The 24,483-nt window shown below is 50.3% G+C and overlaps 3 protein-coding genes and 3 non-coding genes across 9 annotated transcripts; 1 reads left to right on the forward strand and 5 right to left on the reverse strand.

Moving 5' to 3' along the window:
• Positions 1-439: 439 nt before the first annotated feature.
• Nek8 (NIMA related kinase 8) lies at positions 440-13,363 on the reverse strand. The gene is made up of 15 exons (XM_057775502.1): positions 13,274-13,363; positions 8,914-9,119; positions 8,474-8,706; positions 8,146-8,277; positions 7,433-7,641; positions 7,208-7,287; positions 6,939-7,120; positions 6,699-6,849; positions 4,963-5,039; positions 4,524-4,641; positions 2,452-2,602; positions 2,060-2,223; positions 1,799-1,957; positions 1,501-1,659; positions 440-1,088 (listed from the first exon to the last, which is right to left on the reverse strand). Exons 1-15 carry the CDS (start codon positions 13,318-13,320, stop codon positions 1,060-1,062), a joined length of 2,097 nt encoding a protein of 698 aa, XP_057631485.1. The 5' UTR covers positions 13,321-13,363; the 3' UTR covers positions 440-1,059.
• Positions 13,364-14,295: 932 nt separating this feature from the next.
• Tlcd1 (TLC domain containing 1) lies at positions 14,296-17,369 on the forward strand. Of its 4 annotated transcripts, none has more exons than XM_057776859.1 (5): positions 14,296-14,347; positions 15,772-15,790; positions 16,106-16,188; positions 16,277-16,359; positions 16,544-17,369. In XM_057776859.1, the coding sequence occupies exons 3-5, from the start codon at positions 16,125-16,127 to the stop codon at positions 16,925-16,927; spliced, it is 531 nt and encodes a 176-aa protein (XP_057632842.1). In that variant the 5' UTR covers positions 14,296-14,347; positions 15,772-15,790; positions 16,106-16,124; the 3' UTR covers positions 16,928-17,369. The 4 variants fall into 4 exon arrangements, with proteins under 4 accessions (XP_057632842.1, XP_057632841.1, XP_057632838.1 ...); XM_057776858.1 differs by having other exon boundaries at positions 14,326-14,380; XM_057776855.1 differs by lacking the exon at positions 14,296-14,347 and having other exon boundaries at positions 15,432-15,790.
• A 29-nt stretch (positions 17,370-17,398) lies between these two features.
• On the reverse strand, positions 17,399-20,197 carry Rpl23a (ribosomal protein L23a). Its single transcript, XM_057776860.1, has 5 exons — positions 20,125-20,197; positions 19,250-19,433; positions 18,055-18,231; positions 17,752-17,821; positions 17,399-17,614 (listed from the first exon to the last, which is right to left on the reverse strand). Exons 1-5 carry the CDS (start codon positions 20,147-20,149, stop codon positions 17,600-17,602), a joined length of 471 nt encoding a protein of 156 aa, XP_057632843.1. The 5' UTR covers positions 20,150-20,197; the 3' UTR covers positions 17,399-17,599.
• LOC130878856 (small nucleolar RNA SNORD42) lies at positions 17,903-17,968 on the reverse strand. Its single transcript, XR_009057475.1, has one exon. It is a non-coding gene; the product is annotated as a small nucleolar RNA SNORD42 (small nucleolar RNA).
• On the reverse strand, positions 18,316-18,386 carry LOC130878866 (small nucleolar RNA Z17). The gene has a single exon (XR_009057483.1). It is a non-coding gene; the product is annotated as a small nucleolar RNA Z17 (small nucleolar RNA).
• Positions 19,506-19,574, reverse strand: LOC130878855 (small nucleolar RNA SNORD42). The gene has a single exon (XR_009057474.1). It is a non-coding gene; the product is annotated as a small nucleolar RNA SNORD42 (small nucleolar RNA).
• Positions 20,198-24,483: the final 4,286 nt, after the last annotated feature.

The following is a 24,483-nucleotide window of genomic DNA, read 5'->3' on the forward strand; positions in this document are numbered from 1 at the left end:
AAAGTTAAATCAGCCTCGCCCACCCCCGGAAGCTGAAGCTTCTCTTTCCCGTTGGAACTGAGAGCGTGGCTGAGATTCTTCCAGAAGTGGAGGCCCCTTGCGCTGTGATGGTGCCTGTCGGGTCGCACCATAACACTTGACTCTAGAGGCCACCTTAAGGTCTTCTGCACCACGCACCGCCGAGGGACCCATGGCTCTAGCTTCCAGATGCTAGGCAGCGAAGCCTGGCAACAGGATCCGAGAAAACCCGGCTGGAGCAAGGAAACTGGGCTGGGCGCTGGGCCAGCGGAACCTTACCCCCCCCTCCCCGCCTCCAGCCTCTGACTGCGCCCACATTCCTCCTGGCCGCTGCCCTACAACCACAGTCGGGCCCAGCCCAGTTTTGGGGTGTCTGGTGGCCACCTCTACCCCAGAAAAGACCATATGCTAAACAGGCATTTGATATTTTTATTGGCGCTATTTTCAAACCTTTAAGAAACTGGTCGGGTCTGGCCCTGCTACCTCTTCCCCAGTCTAGGTCTGGGAAATGGCCTGGGGTGAGGGACAACCTTCTGCAGGATCCCCTTGGCAACCACTCAATAGCTCCAGCATTCCCTTCTTGGGATGGGGGGGAGCCTCTAAGAAGTTGAGAAAACCTTTGCCCCAGGAAAGAGAAAAGGGGACCCCCTCCGACCTCAAGCTATGCAGAGATTAGACAGCCTAATGACCAGTCCAAACAGGCCCTGGCTTGCCCTAGTCCAAAGCATGGCATCAGGACACAGCCAGAGACTTCTTTCTAACCGGGCTTTTGTGTGTGTGTGTGTGTGTGTGTGTGTGTGTGTGTGTGTGTGTGTGATTTTTTTAGCAAGGTTTGAAGACCGTCCTGCTGTTAATTCCTGCCAGCCTGGAGACACTGCATAAAAGATAAGGAGTTTGGGGGCAGAGGCTTGGCGGAGCAAAGTGGCCTTCTGTGGCCTTTCCACCTCACTGGTGACACCATCCAGGCCGCAGCAAACAGTCTCCTCAGACACCTGCATTTTCCAGAACACTCAGAGGTGGTCTCTCGATAATCCTGTTGCCTCAGGGGGGAACGGGTTCCTCTGCAACCGCTGGAATGCATCAAAGAGAAGCTCCTGCAGCCTTGCTAGAGGCAGTGCCTACAGCAAGCATCACCCATCTTTGATCTCATTGAGCCCTGGAGCCAAAACCCTCCTGCCAGGCTAGAAGTGGACATTTAATATCAACTGGATCCAGGAAGTATTAGAAGAAATAATTCAAGTGAGGCCTGGAGAGCAGTCGAGGCAGCTCCTGCTCCCCCTGGCTGGAAACTTGGTGTTTTACACATCTGTTTCCTAGTCTCCACTGGTTCTGTTTTCACTTTTCTGGGGCAGAAGACTGCTCTGGGAAATGTGAGTTGTGATTATTACTAAGGATGGGGTAGGGAGTGGAGGGGAGCTGGGTCAGCCCCCCATGGTCATGCGGAGACACACACACACACACACACACACACACACGACTCACATCTAACAGCCAGGAGAGTGTTCCCATGGCAGCAGGACACCGAAGTCACCACATAAGGATGAGTCTCATCCAGCTGCACTGGCTTAGGGAGTCCAGCATCCTCATCCCTCCTTCCCAGTCGACCGCGGGCTCCTTTGCCCCAAGAATACACTTCCCCCTCTGCCAAGAATTCAAAAGAGTGGGGCACAGTCTAAGCAAACGGTCAAACACTGGACAGTAAAAAACGTCTCCAAAGGGAAGGAACTGAACATAACCCAGCACATCCTGCCTTGTCCACCCTTACCCTGCGCACCCTCACCTGCCCCAATGGCTACAGTGAAGGCATCCCCACAGGCCACCATCACCATCTTGATGCCCTCTAGGCCTTGGACCCTACAGGGTGCCCTGCTGATGCGGCGAGAACTGGTGCCCAATTGCCCATGCTGATTGCTGCCAAAAGTATAGCAGTTACCGGAGACTGTGGGGACAGGAAGAAAATAGAGAGCACTTGAACAGAAGTCTGGGGGGAAGGGGGGCAGCCGAATCTCCCTTCGGTCTCCCGTGCCTGGGTCCCACTCACCAGTCACCGCAGCCGAATGAGCAGTGCCCAGGTCCACGCACAGTAGGGGCTCTCGGTCCAGAGGTGCAGAGCCCAGGGGTGTGAAGCTCAGGGCCTCCTCCACCTGCTGGTGGGGAAGAGGCTCCTCCTCCAGGGATAGGTGGTCCAAGCCTAGCTTGTTGAACCTAAAGATGGAGCCAGAATCTAGAGGTTTGTATAGGCTGCCTTTTGCCCATGAGTCTGCAGGGGTTGCTAGAACCTGTCGCATCCGGAGGCAGATCCTACCCTGAGTTGAAACAAAGTTTCACCCCTCTTTAGTTCTGACCCCTTGAAGGAGGGACAATAAGGGATGAAACACTTTGTAGCCAAGGATCGTAGGAAGACAGGCCTATCACTTTGATGCCTCCACTTACCTGTTACTTCCACAGGCCAAGACCGTGCCAGGCAAGGTGAGGATCATGGAAGAGTCAATACCACAAACAACTCTCTGAGCTTCCTGTCCTAGGGGCACAGGCACCTGCTGGGGGCAGCTATGGGACTCCCTGGTGCCTAGTCCCAGCCTCCCTACAAGAAAAAGAAGGGGTTGGTTAGTTTGAACTTCAGGGATAGTAATGCCAAGATGAAGGGAGGTGAATGAAGGCTGTTCTCAGACTGACATGCTTTCCTTAGGCCCTGCTGCTGGTTAAAATCCTTTAAACCTTTCCATCCACAGCAGCTGGGTATGATGGAGCACACCTCGAATAAATCACAGCACTCGGAATGCTGACGCTGGACGGCTGCCGCAAATAGGTGGCAAGCCTGGACTACAGTGAATTCCAGACTAGCTGAGCTACATTAGGAAGGTTCTATCTCAAAAACCAAGCAGGCCGGAGAGATGGTTCAGTGGTTAAGAGGACTATTTGCCCTTCCAGAGGACCAGGTTCAAGTTCCAGCGCCCATGTGACAGCTCACAACTGCCTGCGACTCCAGTTCCAGGAGATTCAATAACCTCACACAGACAAAAACATGCAGGGAAAACACCAATGCACATAAAAAATACATTATTTGAAAAGAAAGTTTTAAAAATCCTACCTTCAGCCGGGCGGTGGTGGCGCACGCCTTTAATCCCAGCACTCGGGAGGCAGAGGCAGGTGGATCTCTGTGAGTTCGAGACCAGCCTGGTCTACAAAGGGAGTTCCAGGACAGGCTCCAAAGCTACAGAGAAACCCTGTCTCGAAAAAACCAAAAAAAAAAAGAAAAAGAAAAAAAAAAAAGAAAATAAAAAAAAGAAAAAATCCTACCTTCAAAAGGCTGAAGCAGCAAGCTGCAGGCAAGACTGTCTCATAAAAACGAAAAACCCTGTCCAAATGCCACCTGTCTCCCCAGGTTGGCATTGCCTCCTTTAATTACATTCCAGTGTTAATCTTTGCCACAGCCCTGGTGTCCTCTAACATCCCTCCCCCTCCTGCCTCCAACACACACACTTTACACTTGAGACAGAAACCCATCTATGACATCACGGCTTTCAGTTCCTAGCCAGGTGGACTGTGGGTATAGAGCATGTACTTACTATGTGCAAAGTTTGATTCCCAGCATTGCAAAATAAGTAAATAAATAAATAAAAATAAATACTGTCAGGAGAACAAAATTTTCCCTATGTCGTAAGCCTGAATGAATCCACATTTTTGTTTTGTTTGTTTTTGAGACTGGGTTTCAGTCAGGCAGTGGTGGTGCACACCTTTAATCCTGGCACTCAGGAGGCAGAGGCAGGTGGATCTCTGTGAGTTCCAGGACAGCCAGGGCTTCAGAGGGAATCCCTGTCTCCAGGAAAAAGAAGACACAGGGTTTCACTATGTAGCCCTGGCTAACCTGGAACTTGCTATGTAGACCAGGCTAGCCTTGAGTGCTGGGATTAAAAGCCTGCACCTCCACATCTGGTAGCATCTTGTTCATCTTATCAGTTCAAATTTAACAAAGGGCGAACACATAGTAGGTGTGATAATAATAGGGCTGCAGAGATGGCTCAGCAGTTAAGAGCACTGGCTGCTCTTCCAGGGGTCCTGAGTTCAATTCCCAGCCACATGGTGGCTCACAAGCATCAGTAATGAGATCTGGTGTTCTCTTCTGGCCTGTAGGCACACATGCAGACAGAACAGTGTATGTATAACAAATAAATCTTTTTTTTTTCAAGACAGGGTTTCTTTGTGCAACAATTCTAGCTCTCCTGAAACTTGCTTTGTAGACCAGACTGTCCTTGAACTCACAGAGATCCACCTGCCTCTGCCTCCCAAGTGTTGGGATTAAAGGTGTGAGCCACCACCACCTGGCAATAAATAAATCTTCGAGAAAAAAAAATAATGGTTTGTCCAATGAATGAATAGAACTCAAGAAAAAACAGAAAGGGAAGAATGAGCTATGGAGAGGAAGATGGGCATGAGGAGAAGGAGCCATGACAGAGAAAGCTGTGAGAGGGAGCCTCAAGGCTGGAGCTGGATAGTGGGCTTACCACCATCTCCTCGGCCCCAGGCAAATAGTTCTCCATCGGTGGACAGGGCCAGCACATGAGAGGCCCCACAGGCCACCTGTACCATCTCATAACCCAGCAGGGCTTCCACAATGGTGGGCTAGAGAGAGGGAAGAGAGCAGGGTGATTGAGCCATGCCAGACTTGTCCCCTTTCCTGCAAGCGAGAAGTTAGAAGCTGCAAATTCTCGGAAGATAACTGTCTCTTTAACACCAACCGCACATGCACACATGCCCAGCACGCAGACACAGCAACAGGTGGTACGCCGTAGGGGAAGCTTTCTGTACTTCCCCGGCCCTAACCCAGAACAGGTGCAGTCTGGGAGCTGGTGGCACATGTGGCTTCTGGGAACCCCCCTGCCCCCAATCTCAGGAGAGGGCTCCCCTCTCACTTCTCTTCTCCAGGGTACACATAATGCCCACCTGGCTGATGTCAGTGAGGTTGCCATGGCCTAAACATCCATTGCTGCCGCTGCCAAAGGTCATGATGATGCCTCGGTCTGGGAGGAGGACAGTGAGAAAGACACAAGAGAGTGGATCTGCACTTCAGGCAGTCTGGTTCACTTGCAGGTGGAAGAAGGGAGAGGATACTGGGAGCTAAGTGGGGCACAGCGCTGGCGCACGTCCTTACTCCAGCACTCAGAAGGTAGAGGTAAGCAGATCTCTGAGTTAGAGGCCAGCCTGGTCTACAGAACGAGTTCCAGGACAGCCAGGGCTATAGAGACACCCTGTCTCAGAAACCACACACACACACACACACACACACACACACACACACACACGCCAGGCGGTGGTGGCACACGCCTTTAATCCCAGCACTTGGGAGGCAGAGGCAGGCGGATCTCTGTGAGTTCGAGACCAGCCTGGTCTACAAGAAGAGCTAGTGCCAGGACAGGCTCCAAAGCTACAGAGAAACCTTGTCTCGAAAAACTAAAAAAAAAAAAGAAAGAAACCACACACACAAAACAACAGGAACTAATGCCTGGTCTGGTGGCGCCAATCTGTTACTGGGGTTGAGGGAGAATTGCAGGTCTGGTCAAACTCAGTGAAACACTGCCTTAAAAAAAAGGTAAATAGCCGGGCGATGGTGGCACACGCCTTTAATCCCAGCACTCGGGAGGCAGAGGCAGGCGGATCTCTGTGAGTTCGAGGCCAGCCTGGTCTACAAGAGCTAGTTCCAGGATAGGCTCCAAAGCCACAGAGAAACCCTGTCTCGAAAAACCAAAAAAAAAAAAAAAAAAAAAAAGGTAAATAAAGTAAAAAAAAAAAAAAAAAAAGCCTAGTGTGGTGGTGCATGCCTTTAATCCCAGCACTCACAAGGGAGAAGTAGGTGGATCCCCAAGAGTTCCAGGACAGCCAAGACCATGTGACAAGACCTTATCTCAAAACAAACTTGGGCCGGGCGGTGGTGGCGCACGCCTTTAATCCCAGCACTCGGGAGGCAGAGGTAGGTGGATCTCTGTGAGTTCGAGGCCAGCCTGGTCTACAGAGGGAGTTCCAGGACAGGCTCCAAAGCTACAGAGAAACCCTGTCTCGAAAAACCAAAAAAAAAAAAAAAAAAAAAACAAACTTGGAACTGCAACTCACAGCACAAAGCTTGCCCAGAGCATATAGGTCGTTCGTTCAATCTCCAGTGAGGGCGCAGGGATTGAAAAGAGGAGGGAAGGGACTGAAGAGATGGCTCAGAGGTTAAGAGCATTGCCTGCTTTTTAAAGGTCCTGAGTTCAATTCCCACATGGTGGCTCATAACCATCTGTAATGGGGTCTGGTTCCCTCTTCTGGCCTGAAGGCATACACACAGGCAGAATATTGTATACATAATAAATAAATAATTTTAAAAAAAAGAGAGGAGGGAAGACATTGAAAGGGGGCTGGAAGAGCAGGATGGAGCGGGGGAGGCATAGGTGGTCTCCTTCCAATGTGCAGTTTTAGACTAGTGAGAGCCTCACTTTCTCCATCTGTCAAATGGGGATACTACAACACGGTTCACTGCCATGCCTACTGCTCCAGGAAAAGGCGAGGGAGTCAGCAAATCTCAACCGCTACCACATAGAAGGGGTAACCCTTTAGGCAAGAGCAGCCTTAACTGACCGATTTGGGACGAGAGAAACTGCACTGGCTTTCTCCTGTCTCCACAGAGTATTCCCTAATAAGCTCACCAGTCAGGCAAGCCGTGAACAGGTCCCCGCAGGCCACATGCTTGATGGTCACACCCGACTGGCCCTCCAGGAAACGCGAGACGAACTGGGGTTGAGGCTGCTCCACTGCCCCTGGGAGGAGTATGCCTCCTCCAGTGCCTAGGGGCGGGGCCTGCAGGGAAGTGGGCGGCGACTGAGGACCCCAACTCCACTTCTGATTCCTCCCTCCCATCTTTGGAACAAGCCCACTGCCAACCTGACCTCCCACAGGATGAGGCGCCCAGAGCGTGTAACACCAGCCTTCTGCGTGCGCCCTGCGGACACCTGGACCACCTCAGTGTTGAGCATTGGGAGCCTCAGGGGAACGCTAAGGCCACCACCCCACGCGTACACCGAAGACAGTGGTGGTGGGATGGCCGGTCTCATAAGTCCCCGGGGAACACCTGCAAGGACAGGGTTTGAGGCCAGTTAAACTAGTAGAAATGGCAGATAGTGCAAGGAGCCCCCGCGGCTGGTCCCAACTCACTCACCCCTGCATCGGGCACTGGTGGCCCTGCTCCCTGTGCTGCCAGGGGTCATGGATGGTCCTGGGGTCAGTGACTTCTCTGCCCTGCAGAATACAGAGGGGCTTCAGGACGAGTAACGTCCCTGGCAGTCTTATGTGACTACTCATACATGGAGGGTTAGCACTAGACCTCCTGTGTTCCCATTGGGTACCCGCCCCTGCGGCCCGCGACCCATCTCCCTGCACAGGCCTCCGCATGCGGACGCTGCCCACATCGGTGTGAAGGTTGAGGAGGGCCCGGATGCAGAGAGGTTGCGCCATGATGTGACTGAGGGGTGGCCGCTGTGCAGGCTCCAGGCTGAGCAGACTCAGGACGAGCTGGCGCAGCTCAGGGCTGTACCGGTCAGAGATGGGCGCAAAGGTGCCACTCATGATCTTCAGCACCAGGGCTGGCAGGTTCTGCGAAGGCACCACATGTAGGGATGGCCAGGGTGCTGGGCTGGGCTCTTAGGCAAGGCAGTTCCCCCACCAAGGGAATAAAATCAGGTCCACTCCCATGACATCTAGTCTCACCAGAGAAGGCAGAACGGTAGGAGAGCCTAACACTGCTTTCAGAACTTCCTAGTCTGATAAGGAAGTTTCAGCTGTGTCCTCAGAAATCCCAGGTGCTTTGGGAAACTCCAAAGCTTGCTTTGCTTTGGTTTTCCTTTGTGAATGTCTCTAATCTGATGGAAGAGTCAGGGATCACATCCATTCCCTCAGGAATTCTCAGGCTAAAACAGGACTCAAGCCTAACCCAAGTCTGAGTTGAGCAAGGGAGAGGCACAGCCCTGCCCTGTGGTAAGCCACCAGCAGGTGAGGGACTGAGTGACTCAGCCAGCCACAAGAGAAGGAACACAGAAGTGGTCAGAGCTATGGCAAAGGAGCTGGGGTTCTGAGTCCCTCAGGGGTGTAGGTACTCACCGCAGCCTCAAAGGCTCTCTTAAGGCTGGCCAGCTCATACAAGACACAGCCCAGGGCCCAGATGTCACTCTTCTGGTTGTAGGGCTTGCCCTCACACAGCTCAGGGGAGATGTAGCATGGGGTACCCACCACCTACAGGAGGAAAGTCTGTATTACAGCCTTGGGAAGAGAGGAACAGGGCTCTGCCCGAGACACATTTGGGAATAGCTTCTCAAAGCAGGCCAAGGGGCTTCCTCTTGCAGGACCACATAAGGGAGGGGGAAGAGACAGGATGTAGAGCAAAGCCTCAGCTACCAAGACCCTCAGTGTCCTCCGCACATCCAGGCACCGTGTAGGCCTTGCTCTTGCTGCTGAGGATCTTAGAGATGCCAAAGTCACCGATCTTGACGACCATGCGGTGTTTGTCGAGAAGGATGTTCTGGGTCTTGAGGTCCCGATGCAGGATGAGGTGCGTGTGCACGTGGTGCAGGGCGAGCAGGATCTGCACGAAGAAGTGAAGAATGGTCTCCTCCTCAAGCAGGGAGTTGCAGCGCTTCTGGATGAACTCAGCCAGGGTGCCACCTGTGCCCCAGAGAACTAGTCAAGATCCTGGGGACAACCCACTGGGACCAGAGAGGGCAAAGAGCCTGTAAGGGGCACACAGGTGGGGCCAGAACTCTATACCTCTGCCCTTTAGCCAAGTCTGTTCCAGAGGGAAGCCACCTCGTGGTGTCCAGCTCTCCTGGCAGGGAAAGGTCCCTCTAGGCCAAAGCAAAGAATCTGGCCTACCTGGTGCATACTCCATGGCAATCATGAGGGCCTTGTCCTCCAGGAAGTTCTCATAGTATTCAATGACGTTGGGGTGGTTGAGCAGCTTCAGCACCTGGCACTCGTTCTGTGCCGCCTGCCGTTCTTCCTTGGTCATTTGTTCCACTGGGATCTGCTTAATGATCACCAGCTTCTGGTCAGCCTTGCGGAGGCACAAGTGTACAATCCTAGGGCACAGAGCAGGTGACAGCCAGGCTTAGGGCAGCCCTTGAACCACAAGTTCTTCTGGTGATTGAGCTGAGCACAGCGGAGGCTGAAGAGGACCTGGAGTCCCAGGCCAGTCTGACCAGACCCCGAGCTCAGGAAGAGATGGGCTCAGCACCTGCTTCCGCAGACTCAAAACCACTTGTAACTCCAGCTTCAAAGGGTCTTCCGGCCTCCACTCACACATAAGATTAAAACTGTTGGCCGGGCGGTGGTGGCGCACGCCTTTAATCCCAGCACTTGGGAGGCAGAGGCAGGCGGATCTCTGTGAGTTCGAGACCAGCCTGGTCTACAAGAGCTAGTTCCAGGACAGGCTCCAAAACCACAGAGAAACCCTGTCTCGAAAAACCAAAAAAAAAAAAAAACAAGAAAACTGTTAAAAATAAATCTTGTGGCCGGGCGATGGTGACGCACGCCTTTAATCCCAGCACTTGGGAGGCAGAGGTAGGCGGATCTCTGTGAGTTCGAGACCAGCCTGGTCTACAAGAGCTAGTTCCAGGCTCCAAAGCCACAGAGAAACCCTATCTCGAAAAACCAAAAATCAATCAATCAATCAATCAATCAATCAATCAATCTTGTAGCTGGGCAGTGGTGGCACACGCCTTTGATGCCTCCACTCTGGAGGCAGAGGCAGGCGGATCTCCGTGAGTTTGAGGCCAGCCTGGTCCACAGAGCAAGTTCAGAGCAAGCTCCATAGCTACTGAGAAACCCTGTCTCAAAAATAAATAAATAAATAAAATAAAAATAATATGGCTCAGCAGTTAATAGCACTGGTTGTTTTTCCAGAGGGCCCAGATTTGGTTCCCAGAACCCAGAACCCATATGACAGCTCACAACTGTTTGGAATTCCAGTGCCAGGGGATCTTCTGGCCTCCACAGGCACTGCGTGAACGTGGTGAATATGCATATATGCATGCAAAAAAACTCATACATATGATATAAAATAACCAAATGCCTTTAATCCTACGTGGTAGCCCACGTCTTTAACCCCAACACTTGGGAGTCAGGAGGGAGGAGGATCTCTGTGAGTTCGAGGCCAGCCTGGTCTACAGAGTGAGTTCAAGGATAGCCAAGGCTACACTGAGAAACCCTGTCCTGAAAAACAAACAAACAAACAAACATCTCTCTGGAAAAGCACTCTTAGCCACTGAGCCCCAGCCCCCAGACATTTACTTTTTAACCTGTGTTTTCATTCTTAGCAGCATGACTTCCTCCTATATAAATCTGTTCAATGCATTCATAGGCAACTTGTAATCTCATTTACAAAAGAAAATTCTTTGTTTGTTTTAATTTTCTTTGCTTGTTTGTTTGTTTGGTTTTTCCAGACAAGCTTTCTCTGTAGCTTTGGTGCCTGTCCTGGAACTAGCTCTTCTAGACCAGGCTGGCCTCGAACTCACAGAGATCTGTCTGCCTCTACCTCCCGAGTGCTGGGATTAAAGGCGTGCGGCCACCACCACCCGATTTAGGTTTTTAAAGATATTTATTTTATGTGCATAAATGTTTTGCCGGCCTGCATGTATGTACTCGCAGAGGCCAGAAGAGGGTGTTAGGTCCCCTGGAACTAGTTTCAAATGTTTGTGAGTCACCTCGTGGGTACTCGGAATAAACAGGGGTCATCTGTGAGAACAAGGGCTCTAAACCACTGGGCTGTCTTAAAATGGAGTGTTACTATGTAGCACAGGATGACCTTAAAAACTCACTTTGTCCCAGAGCTTGGCCTTGAATTACCTACCCTCAACTTCCTAAGTGCTGAAATTGATACCGGATTTTCTTTTTGCTTTCCTTTTTCTCTTTCCCTCTCTCTCTCTCTTTCTGTTTTCTTTTTTTGTTGTTTTTTTTTTTTTTTGACAAGGGGTTTCGCTATGTAGCCCTGGTTATCTTGGAACTTGCTCTATAGATCAGACTGAACTCAAACTCACAGAGATCTGCCCGCTTCTGCCTTCTGAGTGCTGGGATTAAAGGCCTGCATTGCTGTCACGGCCTAAGATACCAGGTTCTGAAATTGTTTTCTGGATAGAGGTCTGTAGAAAGAACTCAGCCTTCAGAACTATTGATAACTGAATTGCCTCTAGAGATGACAGTAATTTTTCTTACTTAAAAATGCCCCCACCGCCAGCCTGTTCTACAAGAGCTAGTTCCAGGACAGGCTCCAAAACCACAGAGAAACCCTGTCTCGAAAAACCAAAAAAAAAAAAAAAAAAAAAAAAAAATGCCCCCACCGACAAAAAAATAATAATAATAGCTAAATAATTTAGATAAAAAGTCGGGCAGTAGTGGTGCAGGCTTTCAATCCCAGCACTCGGAGGCAGAGGCAAGCAGATCTCTGAGTTCGAGGCCAGCCTGGTCTCCAGAGTAGTTCCAGGACAGCCAGGGCTACACAGAGAAACCCTGTCTGGAAAAACAAAACGGAACAAAAATGTCCCCTGGCCTCCTAACACAGCCCTTTTCACTCCCATCACTTTTAGGTCTGAACACTACAGAGCAGACATAATGACACTTGGTTTAGTCTCCTCGTGCTGGGGTCAAGTCCACTAACACTGAGCTCCAGCCTCAGCCTGAGAATGTCCTTGTAAAATTCACTCCACTGCTTTTCTTTTCTTCAGACACACAAAGTCACGCAGCCCAGGCAGAGCCTGAACTGGCTGTGAAGCACAGACATTTAGCTGAAGACCTTGAAACGCCTGTCCTCAGGCTTCTACCTCCACCACCTCCACCACCGGTGCTGTTGCGGGTGCAGGTGTGGGCCACCACACCCCATTTCAGTTCTCAGACTCTTCCCTGGTTTGGGGTGTAGCTCTTATGACGCCGTGAGTTTGATCTCTAGCACAACAAGACAAAAACCCTCTTGCTTTTATACTTTAAATCAACGTCACCTCTTCCTTCCGTTTACAAGATCATAATCTGGTCCCGCCCTCCATGGCAGTCACATTCTCTACCTTGCCCACTGCATCCCAACTACACTGGTCGTTTTCTCTGTTTCTTTTTTTCTTTCTTCTTCTTCTTCTTCTTTTTTTTTTTTTTTTGGTTTTGGAGGTTTTCTCAGTTTCTTGAGTGCTATATACGTTTTCCTGGTGAGGATCACTGCAAATGCTGCTTCATCTGCTACAAGGACTGCCTGGTCCTCATTTCTTCAAGTCTTGACTTTACATCGCAGCTCCTAGAAGAGTCTTCCTTTCCCGGTGGATTCCTTAAGTTGCCTTTTGGTTCTTAGAAACTAAAGCAAGCATGCTAGGCAGGAGCTCTACCACCGATATACATCCTCAGTCCCCCTTTTTTCGTCTTTTTCTAAAATTTGAGACAGGAATCGCTAAGTTGCCCAGGCTGGCCTTCAGCTAGTCATGTAGTCCAACCCTACCCAGCATATACCATAAAAACTGGCAAGCCGGGCGGTGGTGGCGCACGCCTTTAATCCCAGCACTTGGGAGGCAGAGGCAGGTGGATCTCTGTGAGTTCGAGGCCAGCCTGGTCTACAAGAGCTAGTTCCAGGACAGGCTCCAAAGCCACAGAGAAACCCTGTCTCGAAAAAACAAACAAACAAAAAAACTGGCTTGCTGTCTTTTACTTTTTTTCTTTTGGAGACAATCTCTTTGTAGACCAGATTGGCCTCGAATATACAAAATCTGTATCTGCTACCAAGTACTTGAATTACAGGCATATACCATCCCATCTGGTGCGCGGCCTCTTAATAACAGTTCATACTGTTCAAACTTAATAACTGTTCATAACTGTTCAAACTGCTTTAAGAATATCCTGTTTATTTGTATCAATTTCCTATGAGCTAAGTTCATAACGGAGAAGTATCAAGCCTGCTTTGGTCATAACTGTATTTATACTCCGAACAGTCTGACCTGTGTAGCTAACGCTCATTATCAATTGCAGCAAAGAACAAGCAATTGGTGAGAACAACTATTTTCCAAGAGCACTGACTGGTCTGGTGGGCGTGTTCCCGCCGGGGGCGGGGCTTCCCACCTAGACCTAAGGGCAGGATGCCTGGGCGGGACATTCTGGAGTGGCGCTCCCGCTTCGGGGCGGGGCCAGCAGGGCCAAGATTTCTTGTTCAGAATTGGGGCTTATTTTCTTTCTCCCTTAGCATTTCCTCCCCACAGCCCTGGCTCACCCGAAGGCACCTCTTCCCACCACTCGAATCCGCTCGTACTTCTCCATCTCATGTCTCAGATACGCTTCTGGAATTCCCGTGCGGCGCGTGCGCGGCCCCTCCCACCCGGGTGCTCCGCCTTGTAGCCGTAAGACTTTTTCAGGGCGGAGCCGGCGAACGGGGCTGTCTGTTAAGTCCCGCGCCTTTTCTTAGACTGTGAGTCGTGTTTCCCCTACGGCCCTGCCCCCCGCGAGGGGTCGGAGAATAAACATTCCGGGTTTCTTGGCGAACCCCTTAGTGCTCGGCGTCCTTACCAGCCACTTTGCCCACGCGTGACTCGGCATTGCTTGTTAGACTGGAGCGATGCGGCGCTCACTCAAGTTGCCCCGCGTCAACAAGACTGTCCCCCCCAAAGGTCTAATGGGAGTGGGAAGCGAGGAAGCAGTCCCCGCTGCCTAGGTGTGGCTCTACTTCAGGAAGATAAAGGGATTCCTTTCTGGCTCGTAAAGGATAAACCACCGAGAGCGTGCTGTGTGGGGCGGGACGCGGGGGTTGTTTGGTGTTTGCCAAGGGAGTGACCGGGAAAACCCCAGGTGGGCAAACTGATTCACCTGGAGAGTACGTGACGTGGCCTCCAGGTTGTCACAACTATTGAGCACCGCGCTCTCGGCTTTTCAGAAGCCCGCACAAAACGCTGCACTAAGGGGACCCAGTCCTCAGTGCTCATCGCGAACCTCCTGGGGGTGAGATGGGAGTAGAAGTAAGCCTCTACCCGAGAGTGTCAGGGTGGAGGGCGGGGTAGGTCCTACTCTTCTGTCCAGAAATAGTGGGCTGGTTAGTAAGTATCACTAACTTACTTAGTTTGGACCGGGTTTATTTCATCCTTATTCATGACACCGCTGCTCTAAAACCCCAGTATTCAGGAGGTGGTCGTTAACCATGGGTTAATGTCCCTATTCCTGAATGGGTGAGGAAGGCGTGGGAAGGAATGTTTATCTTTTGTCCCCGCCCCGCCCAGAGCTAGCCTACGTGGAAAGACCAGAGGGAACCTGCAGTCACTGGCTCAGGCCGGAGTCGCTGGTGGACGTGCTTTCCGTGAGCAAACTGGGAACTTGGGAACAAGAAAGGGTAAACTGCTCACCCAAGACAACACATCTTGTTGTCTCTTAGTAACCAACTGGGCCTTCGGTGACCCTGGAGGCCCAAGGGAGTTAATGTGTAACCCGGGAACCATCAGGGGAACAGCAAACACCCAAAAGGCTTTGGTCCCTGGGTGTCCGAGCGCCGCTTTCTAGTCTTTTTTCCCCCATTTTAAAACACTTCTCCTAGTCTCCACTTTCAGCTTTCGTCCTCACACCTCCCTAAAGCACACCCCATCACTTCCCGGCCCTTCTCTTTTCCTGTCTCTGCTTATCCCGCTCAGCAGAACTGCCTTCTCACGGTGAGGCGGGCTTGGACCCCGCACCACAGTGAGCGCAGGCTGACACCTAGTGGCCAGACGCCGCAACTGCTTCGGGCCACTGCCCTGGAGAGAGGGTCACCCCAGCTGTCTGGGCAAATCCGCAGCCTTCCCCGCCCCAGCCTCCAAGGAGCCAGAAGAGGGTTGGGACTGTCTGAGGGAGGACTGTGACAGCCGCTAGGCTCCAGGAGCCCGAGTGTGGTGGGGAGAAGTGTGATGATGGGTGACTCAACAGTTCCTAAGCACCATTCGTGAGGGGCGCGGGAGAGGCAGGTAAACACGTCGGTCTAGGTCCCGGAGAGGACTCGAGTCTGGGTGGAGCCGTGGTCCGACGCGGCGCTCCCGATACCCCAGGAACAGGACTGAGCGGACCCCGGTGTGTGATGGTCCCGCCCAGCTCTGCCCTGAAAGAGTTGAGAAGAGGAGCGTTTTCGCGGTCCCCGCCCAGGGTGTGGGAGCCGGTGGCCGCAGAGAAAGTGGAGGCGCACGCACTGAAGGGGCTGAGGATGCCTTCGGCTGTCGGGAGGCGCCAGAGAGGGGTGCCTCGGCCACGATGGCGGGGACAAGCCCTTCGCGCTCGAAGTCGGCGGGATACGGGCGGGGCCCCGTGGGACACGGGGCTCGCGCCCTCCTCGCGGCAGAGGCGCCCGAGGGGCGGGGGCAGGCGGCGGGGCGGGGCGGGGGCGCGGGCGGCAGGGGCGGGCAGAGGCCTTGCCGGGAGCGCGGGGAGGAGCGAAGGGGCCTTGAGGGCTCCGTGAAACTGTGGGTCTGGCGGCCCGCGGCAGAAGCGCTCGCGGCTCGCTAGCTGGAGACGGAATAGTGTTCCCAGAACTGCCGGAGGAGTCGGCCTAAAGGGCGGACAGACAGACGGCAGGGAGGGCCACCATGCACCTACTGTTGCACCCCGCCTGGCCGCTGCTCCTCGGCGCCACGCTGACCTTCCGGGCACTCCGGCGCGCGCTCTGTTGCCTGCCTCTGCCCGCTCACGTGCGCACCGACCCCCTGCGCACCTGGCGTTGGCATAATCTACTCGTCTCCTTCACCCACTCCATTGTATCAGGGATCTGGGCACTGCTGTGGTGAGTGAACAAGCGGGTTAGTGAGATGGCCGTGGGATCTTACGCGGGTTGCTCGGACTGGTCTCCCTGTTGCTATTCCCATCACTCATGGGTGAACAGACGCCAAGGATCTCACCTGATTCCCTGTTTGGAAAACTACCCAACCGAAAACGGCTGTGGGAAACCCGAGGTACCTGGGCTTCGGCCAAGCCCCTCCTCACTCTCTAATCAGCCAATAGTTAGCGCCCAGAGTGCCCTGGGACTGGCAAGTGTTGGGGGAGGTGAGGGTCCTCTGGGAGGCTGCAACCGCAAGAACATCCCTTTTCTCCGTTCCAGCATATGGCAAACCCCTGAAATGCTGGTGGAGATTGAGACGGCATGGTCACTTTCTGGCTACTTGCTTGTGTGCTTCTCCGCAGGTAGGTTGTGCCCAAGGAGACAGAGTAAGATGCTGGAGGCAGCCAGTAGTTAGTGTTCCAGTCTGTTGTTCTTTCTCCCCTCCACTAGGTTACTTCATCCACGACACGGTGGACATCGTGCTTAGTAAACAGACTAGAGCTTCTTGGGAATACCTTGTTCATCATGTCATGGTGAGAAACCAGTGGTGTGATACTAACCCCAGCAGTGTCCGACCTCTAGGTTGCCTAAGACTCACTGCTCCCTCTGGGCCTCGCCTATTTAAACAGACTAGGAATGTCTTAATCTTAGGGAATGCTGGTTGTGTGTACCCAGGAAGACACCTTTCAAGCCCTTGTTCTGTTACTTGCTCCCTAGGCTATGGGTGCCTTCTTCTCTGGTATCTTTTGGAAAAGCTTTGTTGGTGGGGGCGTCTTAACACTCCTGGTGGAGGTCAGCAATATCTTCCTCACACTGAGGATGATGATGAAGATAAACAACGCACAGCATCTCCTCCTGTACCGCATCAACAAGTATGTCAACCTGGTCATGTACTTTCTCTTCCGCCTGGCCCCCCAAGTCTACCTCACCAAGTTCTTCCTGCAGTATGCTGGCGAGAGGACCCTGGGAACATTTTTGTTGGTCATCTTGCTCATGCTGGACTTGATGATCCTCATCTACTTTTCCCGCCTCCTTCGCTCGGATTTCTGCCCTGAACGTGCTCCCAGCCGCCGACATAAAGACAAATTCTTGACTGAGTGAGAAAGGATAACCCAGGACATGTTGCAGGGACAGCATCGAGCACAGCCAACAGCTTTGTAACAAACTAGGACTCTGCCTCAAGCCTGGGTGTATTCTGGGCCAGCTTTTCCACCTTAAGCCTACACCCACACTATTGAAAACACTAATGAAAGCTCTTCTCTGAAGTCCTCTTCTTGGGCAAGGGGTGAGGGAAGCAGACCAACCGGTTGGACATGGTAGGATGGGTGAGGACGAGACACTGTCCAAAAGCCAGTCAACCCACACCACCCTGAAATGGATGCTGGCAACTCTAAATAACCCCTCTGCTCTTCCAAACTCTGGTATTGGTTTCACAACAGCCTTTCCCAGGAATAAAGGAAGGAACTCTTGTAAAGTTTGTGCTCTGAACCTCTAATGGGGGCATGCCCCAGGACAACTAACACTGTCTGAAGTAATAAATACCTCTGGTACCTAAGCATGAAGGCTTCATGGTTCCAATGGAGTAGATTTATTTTTTGCTCAGAGCTGGGAAAACACTTCCCGGCACCCATCCCATATAAGCATATACCTTAGTTTATACCACAGTACAGCAATGTCAGCAGCCCAACCAGAAAGTGAAAAAAAAAAAAAAGACCAAGCAGCATTTTTTATGGTGAAAAAGTGTATATTTAGAATTAGCCAGCTGGGCTCAGTTTAGATGATTCCAATCTGAAAAACAAACAAAAGGAGCTGTGATTATGGAGCTGTAATTGTTTAAGGTTAAAGAGCTGGGATGGCAAGATGGGAAAAGTGGGGAATACAGGCAGCCCAATGTAGACACAGAACAGACTGGACAGGATGCTTACTTTGTTGGCAACATCCAGAGCATCATAATCAGGAGCCAACCGAACATATGCCTTCTTCTCTCCGTCGGGCCTGCGTGGAGAAGGAAGCCTCAGAGTTGAGTGCTGTTACAACCCTGTCACAAGCCCTCCACATTCCTCCCCTCCCCCTCTGCTGCATCAGTGGTTCCTTTGCTGGTGTCATTCTTCTCCAAACATTTGAGTTTTCCATCATTTGCACAAAGGGGGGTAAGGGTCACCAAGAAGCCAGGGGATAGTTAAGTAAAAAGTACACTGACACAGCCCTTCCTGCCTGGCCCCACTCACCTTATGAGGGTGTTGACTTTGGCCACATCGATGTCATAGAGTTTCTTCACAGCCTGTTTGATCTGGTGCTTGTTAGCCTTGACATCCACAATGAACACAAGCGTGTTGTTGTCTTCTATCTTCTTCATGGCTGACTCGGTGGTCAGGGGGAATTTGATGATGGCATAGTGGTCAAGCCTAGCAGGGATGGGAGGAACAAAAAGGAGTAAAACTGCTGTGGATTCAAGAGTGGTATTTGGAGCCCAAGTCTAGGAAAGAGTAGGCGCATCAGACAATGAACAGCAATCATCTGTATCAGACTTTGGTCGCTATACAGTGTCATCACGTGCACCTGAGCTCTAGGGGCCAAACGCCCCAGGAATAGTCACCACTTGTGCTGTCCCCTAAGCCAGATTTCTCTATATATCCCTGATTGTCCTAGAACTCTAGACAAGGCTGTCCTCAAACTCAGAGACCTGCCTGCCTGCCCAGATCTGCCTCCTGAGTGTTGGGATTAAAGGTGTGCACCACTACTACCTGGACAACCTTTGTTTTGAAGGCCGGTCATGCCTCACACAAAACTCTAGGTCCAGCCGGGCGGTGGTGGCGCACGCCTTTAATCCCAGCACTTGGGAGGCAGAGGCAGGCGGATCTCTGAGTTCGAGACCAGCCTGGTCTACAAGAGCTAGTTCCAGGAAAGGCTCCAAAACCACAGAGAAACCCTGTCTCGAAAAACCAAAAAAACAAAACAAAACAAAACTCTAGGTCCCAACAAGACGACGAGGTGCCTCAAAACTACTGACCCCCATAGACACAACCCCGTCATGGCTTTTTCAGTAAACACATTTCTTCCATTTTTCCAAACTTCTTTTGAACAGCATTAAGACTTGGTAAGTGTTAATTGAAAGTTTACTTCTATACAAGATTATTTAGGAGGGCATCACTGCCCAAGGCAGATAAATTAATCAACCCACTCTCTCACTCACACGTGTTCCTTCCAACAAGAAATGCATGACACTTGGAACCCTAAGATAAGCACCCTCTTTGAAGCATTCAAATACTGATCACATGTTAATAATTAACATACAAAGATCTCACGCCTCCACCATAGCAGCACATTGGACAATTATGTGTTTTATAAGGCCAACTACTGTGTAGGTAGTTAAATTACCAACCCTAGAGTCCTACAACATACTAGTGGGTACGGGGTACTGACTTGTTCCTCCTGGGCGCACTCTTCCGGGGGTATTTAGGCTGCCTTCGTAGCCGCAGGGTCTTGGGCCGCCGAAAGGTGGGCGATGTGCGGATCTTCTTCTTTTTGTGGCTGTGGACGCCTTTCAGCACTGCCTTCTTGGCTTTCAAGGCCTTCGCTTTAGCTTCGGCTTTGGGAGGGGCAGGAGCTGAGAGGGAAGGAAATGTAACTTAGACTGCAGCATTCATAAACTGATCCTTTCCGGCGGCCCTGTCAACACGCGCATCAGTGGTTCCTTTGAAGACATCATAGGTCTCAGGAGACTTAAAGTTTTATCCATCATATGCACGATATTGCAGGCGAAGATAATTAACCCGGAGTAACGTCAACTTGGTGCATTTTTCCCGTTTTTAGTGGGAAAAAGAGGACATCTCTTATAGGTATGGAGACACGGAGCGCCAACCTGCTGGGGTTTTTTTGTTGTTGTTTTTCGAGACAGGGTTTCTCTGTAGCTTTGGAGCCTGTCCTGGAACTAGCTATTGTAGACCAGGTTGGCCTCGAACTCACAGAGACCTGCCTCTGTCTGCCTCCCAAGTGCTGGGATTAACGGCGTGCGCCACCACCGCCCAGCCATCCTGTGGATCTTAAGTAGCTTCTGAAAGCCAACGGCTTGGCGATCAGCGGCGAGTGATGCCGGCTGGGTGCCCTTTCCGACTCCCTTCACTAGAACCAGCCCATGCGGCTTGGCCCACGCGGTCCTCATACACTGTAGTGTGGGCCTAATCGTGACAGGAGCCCCAAAACAAGTCCCCCATGGATTAGCCCAGCGGCCACCTTCCCCGTGCTTCCGCTCTGCGGAGATCCAGGCCAACCCGCCACAGCCCGATGCCGCTACACACCTTCCTTCTTCGCTTTCGGCGCCATCTTGACGAAAAGGGTGGCCTACCCTCGTTCCCATAAGCTTATACGATGAAGTCTCATCAGAGCCTCGCGATAGTTTATACATAGCGCTGATTGGGTGATCAGTAGTATCGGGATTCCTGGGAATTGCAGTTCCATTTAATTTCCTAGAGTGCGAAATCAAGCATGCGCCACCCGTCCTTTCGAAAAGCCTTAAGGCTTCTTGGGAGTTGTAGTTTTTTTTCTGAAGACGGGTGGGGGGAGTTGTTTGTTTGTTTGTTTGTTTTTGTTTTCTGGGGAATTGTAGTTTATATAAGATCCATGTGTATTTCTCTAGGCCTAATCCTGTGTGTGGTTTATAGAACCTGCTGGTTGAGTCTGGTCCTTTCCACTTCGTTTCTTGAACAATTTCCGGCGCTGCGGGAGAGGTTTGCCATTTTAGAAGCCAGTACCACAACCAACTGCGAAGAATACAGTTTGGGAGATTGGAAAGACGCTCAGCAATTAAGATCATGTACTTCTCTTTCAGAGGACTTGAGTTGGATTCCCAGCGTACATACACCTCTGTGGGCACTCTGTGGTCAGAGCCCCTCACATGAACAGTATTAAAAAGAATTGCTTGTGTGTGCGTGTTTCCTACTTATTTTATTTTATCATGTGCATTGATGTTTTGCCATGGATGTCAGGCAAAACTGGAACTGGAATCACAGACAGTTGTGAGCTGCCATGTGGGAGCTGAGAATTGAACCCAGGTCCTCTAAAAGAGCAGCCAGTTCTCTTAACCTCTACACCACCTCTCCAGCCCTAAAAAGAATTTTTAAACTGAATGTGGATTGTACATGTCTTTAGTTCCAGTATTTCAAGTCCAGTCTAGCTAGTCTGCATAGCAAGTTCCAGGACAGTCAGAGCTATATAGAGAGATCCTGCCTCAAGAGAAGAAAAAGAAAAAGAAAGCAGCTGGGCGGTGGTGGCGCACGCCTTTAATCCCAGCACTCGGGAGGCAGAGGCAAGCGGATCTCTGTGAGTTCGAGACCAGCCTGGTCTACAGAGCTAGTTCCAGGACAGGCTCCAAAGCCACAGAGAAACCCTGTCTCGAAAAACCAAAAAAAAAAAAAAAAAAAAAAAAAAAAAAAAAAAAAGAAAAAGAAAGCATTTAAATCTAATTTGTAGCTTGCTGTGGTGGCACACACTTTAATTGCAGCACCAGGAGGAGAGGCAGGCAGAGCTCTGTGAGTTCAAGGTCAGCCTGCTCTATGTCGCAATTTGCAAGCCATCCAGATGTATATATATGTCGTGAGACCCTACATCAAAAATAATTAATAAATAAATAGGGGCCGGAGAGATGGCTCAGTGGTTAAGAGCACTGATTATTCTTCCAGAGGACCCGGATTCAATTCTCAGCACCCACATGGCAGTTCACAGTTGTCTGTAACTCCAGTTCCAGGGGATCTGACATCTTCACACCACCACATATGAGATAAAGTTAAATAAATTGATAAAAATTATAAATAAATAGATGATACATAGATAGACATAGATAGGTTGAAGCCCTTCATAGGCCACCCCTATAATCCCAGCACTCTTGAGACAAAAGATTGACACAAAGTCAAGGCTAGCCTGCTCTACTAGTAAATTCCAGACCAGCCAGAACTACACCTAGTGAGGCTGTCACAACTATAAACAGCACAAATAGATTGCAACGTGACCGACTGTAGAGGAGAAACGAAGCTGGATGGTGTGAAAACAGGATTTTCTCTAACTTCTCCATATGACATCTGTGTGAAATGGAGGTTCCAGGGATAGATGTGGTTTAGTTATCACCAGTGATCAAGTGGCCGATTAAAAGATGGAACTACAAAACAGCCACACAAACACACACACACACACACACACACACACACACACACTTCTCCAAATAAGTTTTTGTGTAATTTTTAAAGATTTTATTTGTGGGCGGTGGTGGCATTTATTTATGCCGGGTGGTTCAGGCCTTTAATCCAGCACTGGAAGGCAGAAGCAGGTAGGTCTCTGTGAGTTCTAGGACAGTCAGGACTGCACAGAGAAACCTTATCTAGAAAAACAAAAATAGGCTAGGTGGTGGTGGCACACGCCTTTAATTCCAGCAGAAGCAGGAGGAGCTCTGTGAATTCAAGGCCAGCCTGGTCTAGTTCCAGGAAAGACACCAAAAGCTACAGTGAAACCTTGTCCCAAAAAAGAAAAAAAAAAAGAAAGAAAGAAAAAGAAAAAACATGGGGCTGGAGAGATGACTCAGAGGTTAAGAGCATTGCCTGCTTTTCCAAAGGTCCTGAGTTAAATTCCCAGCAACCACATGGTGGCTCACAACCATCTATAATGGGGTCTGGTGCCCTCTTCTGGCCTGCAGGCATACACGCAGACAGAATATTGTATACATAATAAATAATTTTTTTTTTTCTGGTTTTTCGAGACAGGGTTTCTCTGTGGTTTTGAAGCCTGTCCTGGAACTAGCTCTTGTAGACCAGGCTGGTCTCGAACTCACAGAGATCCGCCTGCCTCTGCCTCCCGAGTGCTGGGATTAAAGGCATGCGCCACCACCGCCCGGCTATAAATAAATATTTTTAAAAAGAATATTGTATACATAATAAATAAATATTTTTAAAAAGAATATTGTATACATAATAAATAAATATAAAAAGAAAAAAAGAAAAAGAAAAAACAAAAATAACTGGGCAGTGGTGGTGCAAGCCTTTAATCCCAGCACTAGGGAGGCAGAGGCAGGTGGATCTCTGTGAGTTCAAGGCTAGCCTGGTGTATGGGCGAGTTCCAGGACGGCCAGAGCTGTTACACAGAGAAACCCTGTCTTGTAAAAACAAACAAAAAACAAACAAAACAAAAAACAAAAATCCCCAAAGAACATCACGCACCACTAACTGTTGAATCTTCCTACACCCCTTAATATATTTTTTTAAAGATTTATTTATTTATTATGTATACAACATTCCTTCCATGTATGCTTGCATGACAGAAGAGGGCTACCAGGTCTCATTATAGATGGCTATGAGCCACCATGTGGTTGCTGGGAATTGAACTCAGGACCTCTGAAGAGTAGTCAGTACTCTTAACCTCTGAGCCATCTCTCCAGCCCCCTACACTCCTTAATATTTAAGGCAATTTTATTTTATGTGCATGAATGTTGTGCCTGCATGCATGTCTGTGCACATCTGTGCCTGGTGCCAGAGGAGACCAGCAGAGTGTACAGTCCCCTGGAACTGGCGTTACTATGATGTGAGCTGCCATGTGTGTAAGTGCTGGGAACAGAACCCCTGCTCTCCCCCTCTGCAAGAGCCACCAGTGTTCTTAATCCTTAAGCTTTTTTTTTTTAATTGAAAAAAAAAATTTCTGCCTCCTCCCCGCCTCCCATTTCCCTCCCCCTCCTCCCACCCCTCCTCCCCTCCCCCCACACATCTTCTCCTCCCTCTCCAGTCCCAGGAGCAGTCAGGGTTCCCTGCCCTGTGGAAAGTCCAAGGTCCTCCCCCCTCCATCCAGGTCTAGGAAGGTGAACATCCAAACTGTCTAGGCTCCCACAAAGCCAGAACATGAAGTAGGATCAAAACCCCGTGCCATTGTCCTTGGCCTCTCCTCAGTTCTCATTGTCCGCCATGTTCAGAGAGTCCGGTTTTATCCCATGCTTTTTCAGTCACAGTCCAGCTGGCCTTGGTGAGCTCCCAATAGATCAGCTTTTGTTTTTTGTAGATCAGGATGACCTCCAACTCACAGAACTCCACCTGCCACTGCCTCCCAGTGCTGGGATTAAAAGTGTGTGCCACCACACCTGGCCTTCTCTTGTCCCCCCACCCCCAACCCCCCCATGCCCCTGAGACAGGGTTTCTCTGTGTAGCTTTAGAGCCTGTTCTGGAACTCACAGAAATATGTCTGCTTCTGCCTCCTGAGTGCTGAGATTAAAGGCCTGTGCCACTACTGACCGTTTTTTTTTCTTTCTTTCTTTCTTTTTTTTTTTTTTGGTTTTTCGAGACAGTCTTTCTTTCTTTTAAATAAAAATCTTACTCTGTAACCCAGATCCCAGTCTCATGAGTGTTGGAATTGCAGGTGTGAGCCACCTTACTAGATTTCAGTATATTCCTTACTAAAGGAGTTCTAGCCACAGCTGAAACAGCGTATGATTTCTCTGGGACAGTGATTCTCAGCTTTCCGAAGGCTGCGACCCTTTATTACAGTTCCTCATGTTGTGGTGACCCCAGCCATAAAATTATTTTCGATGCTACTTCATAACATAATTTTGCTAGTTATGATTAGTAATATAAATATTTGTGTTTTCCTATGATCTTAGATTATTAGATATTGGATTAGACCCACAGGTT

The sequence above is a fragment of the Chionomys nivalis genome, chromosome 7 (assembly GCF_950005125.1).
Source record: "Chionomys nivalis chromosome 7, mChiNiv1.1, whole genome shotgun sequence".
NCBI lineage: Eukaryota > Metazoa > Chordata > Mammalia > Rodentia > Cricetidae > Chionomys > Chionomys nivalis.

What these genes read in the sequence shown, in the direction of transcription:
- Nek8 (XM_057775502.1), bottom strand. Translation starts at nt 13,320, where the DNA reads ATGGAGAAGTACGAGCGGATTCGAGTGGTGGGAAGAGGTGCCTTCGG. An exon ending in GTGGGAAGAGGTGCCTTCGG is followed by an intron (nt 9,120 to 13,273) that starts GTGAGCCAGGGC and finishes TCTGTGCCCTAG; the next exon opens with GATTGTACACTTGTGCCTCC. An exon ending in CTGGGGCCGAGGAGATGGTG is followed by an intron (nt 2,603 to 4,523) that starts GTAAGCCCACTA and finishes TTTTTCTTGTAG; the next exon opens with GGAGGCTGGGACTAGGCACC.
- Tlcd1 (XM_057776855.1), top strand. Translation starts at nt 15,597, where the DNA reads ATGCACCTACTGTTGCACCCCGCCTGGCCGCTGCTCCTCGGCGCCACG. An exon ending in GCTTGTGTGCTTCTCCGCAG is followed by an intron (nt 16,189 to 16,276) that starts GTAGGTTGTGCC and finishes CCCCTCCACTAG; the next exon opens with GTTACTTCATCCACGACACG. An exon ending in ACCTTGTTCATCATGTCATG is followed by an intron (nt 16,360 to 16,543) that starts GTGAGAAACCAG and finishes CTTGCTCCCTAG; the next exon opens with GCTATGGGTGCCTTCTTCTC.
- Rpl23a (XM_057776860.1), bottom strand. Translation starts at nt 20,149, where the DNA reads ATGGCGCCGAAAGCGAAGAAGGAAG. An exon ending in GCCGAAAGCGAAGAAGGAAG is followed by an intron (nt 19,434 to 20,124) that starts GTGTGTAGCGGC and finishes CTTCCCTCTCAG; the next exon opens with CTCCTGCCCCTCCCAAAGCC. An exon ending in AGTGCGCCCAGGAGGAACAA is followed by an intron (nt 18,232 to 19,249) that starts GTCAGTACCCCG and finishes CATCCCTGCTAG; the next exon opens with GCTTGACCACTATGCCATCA.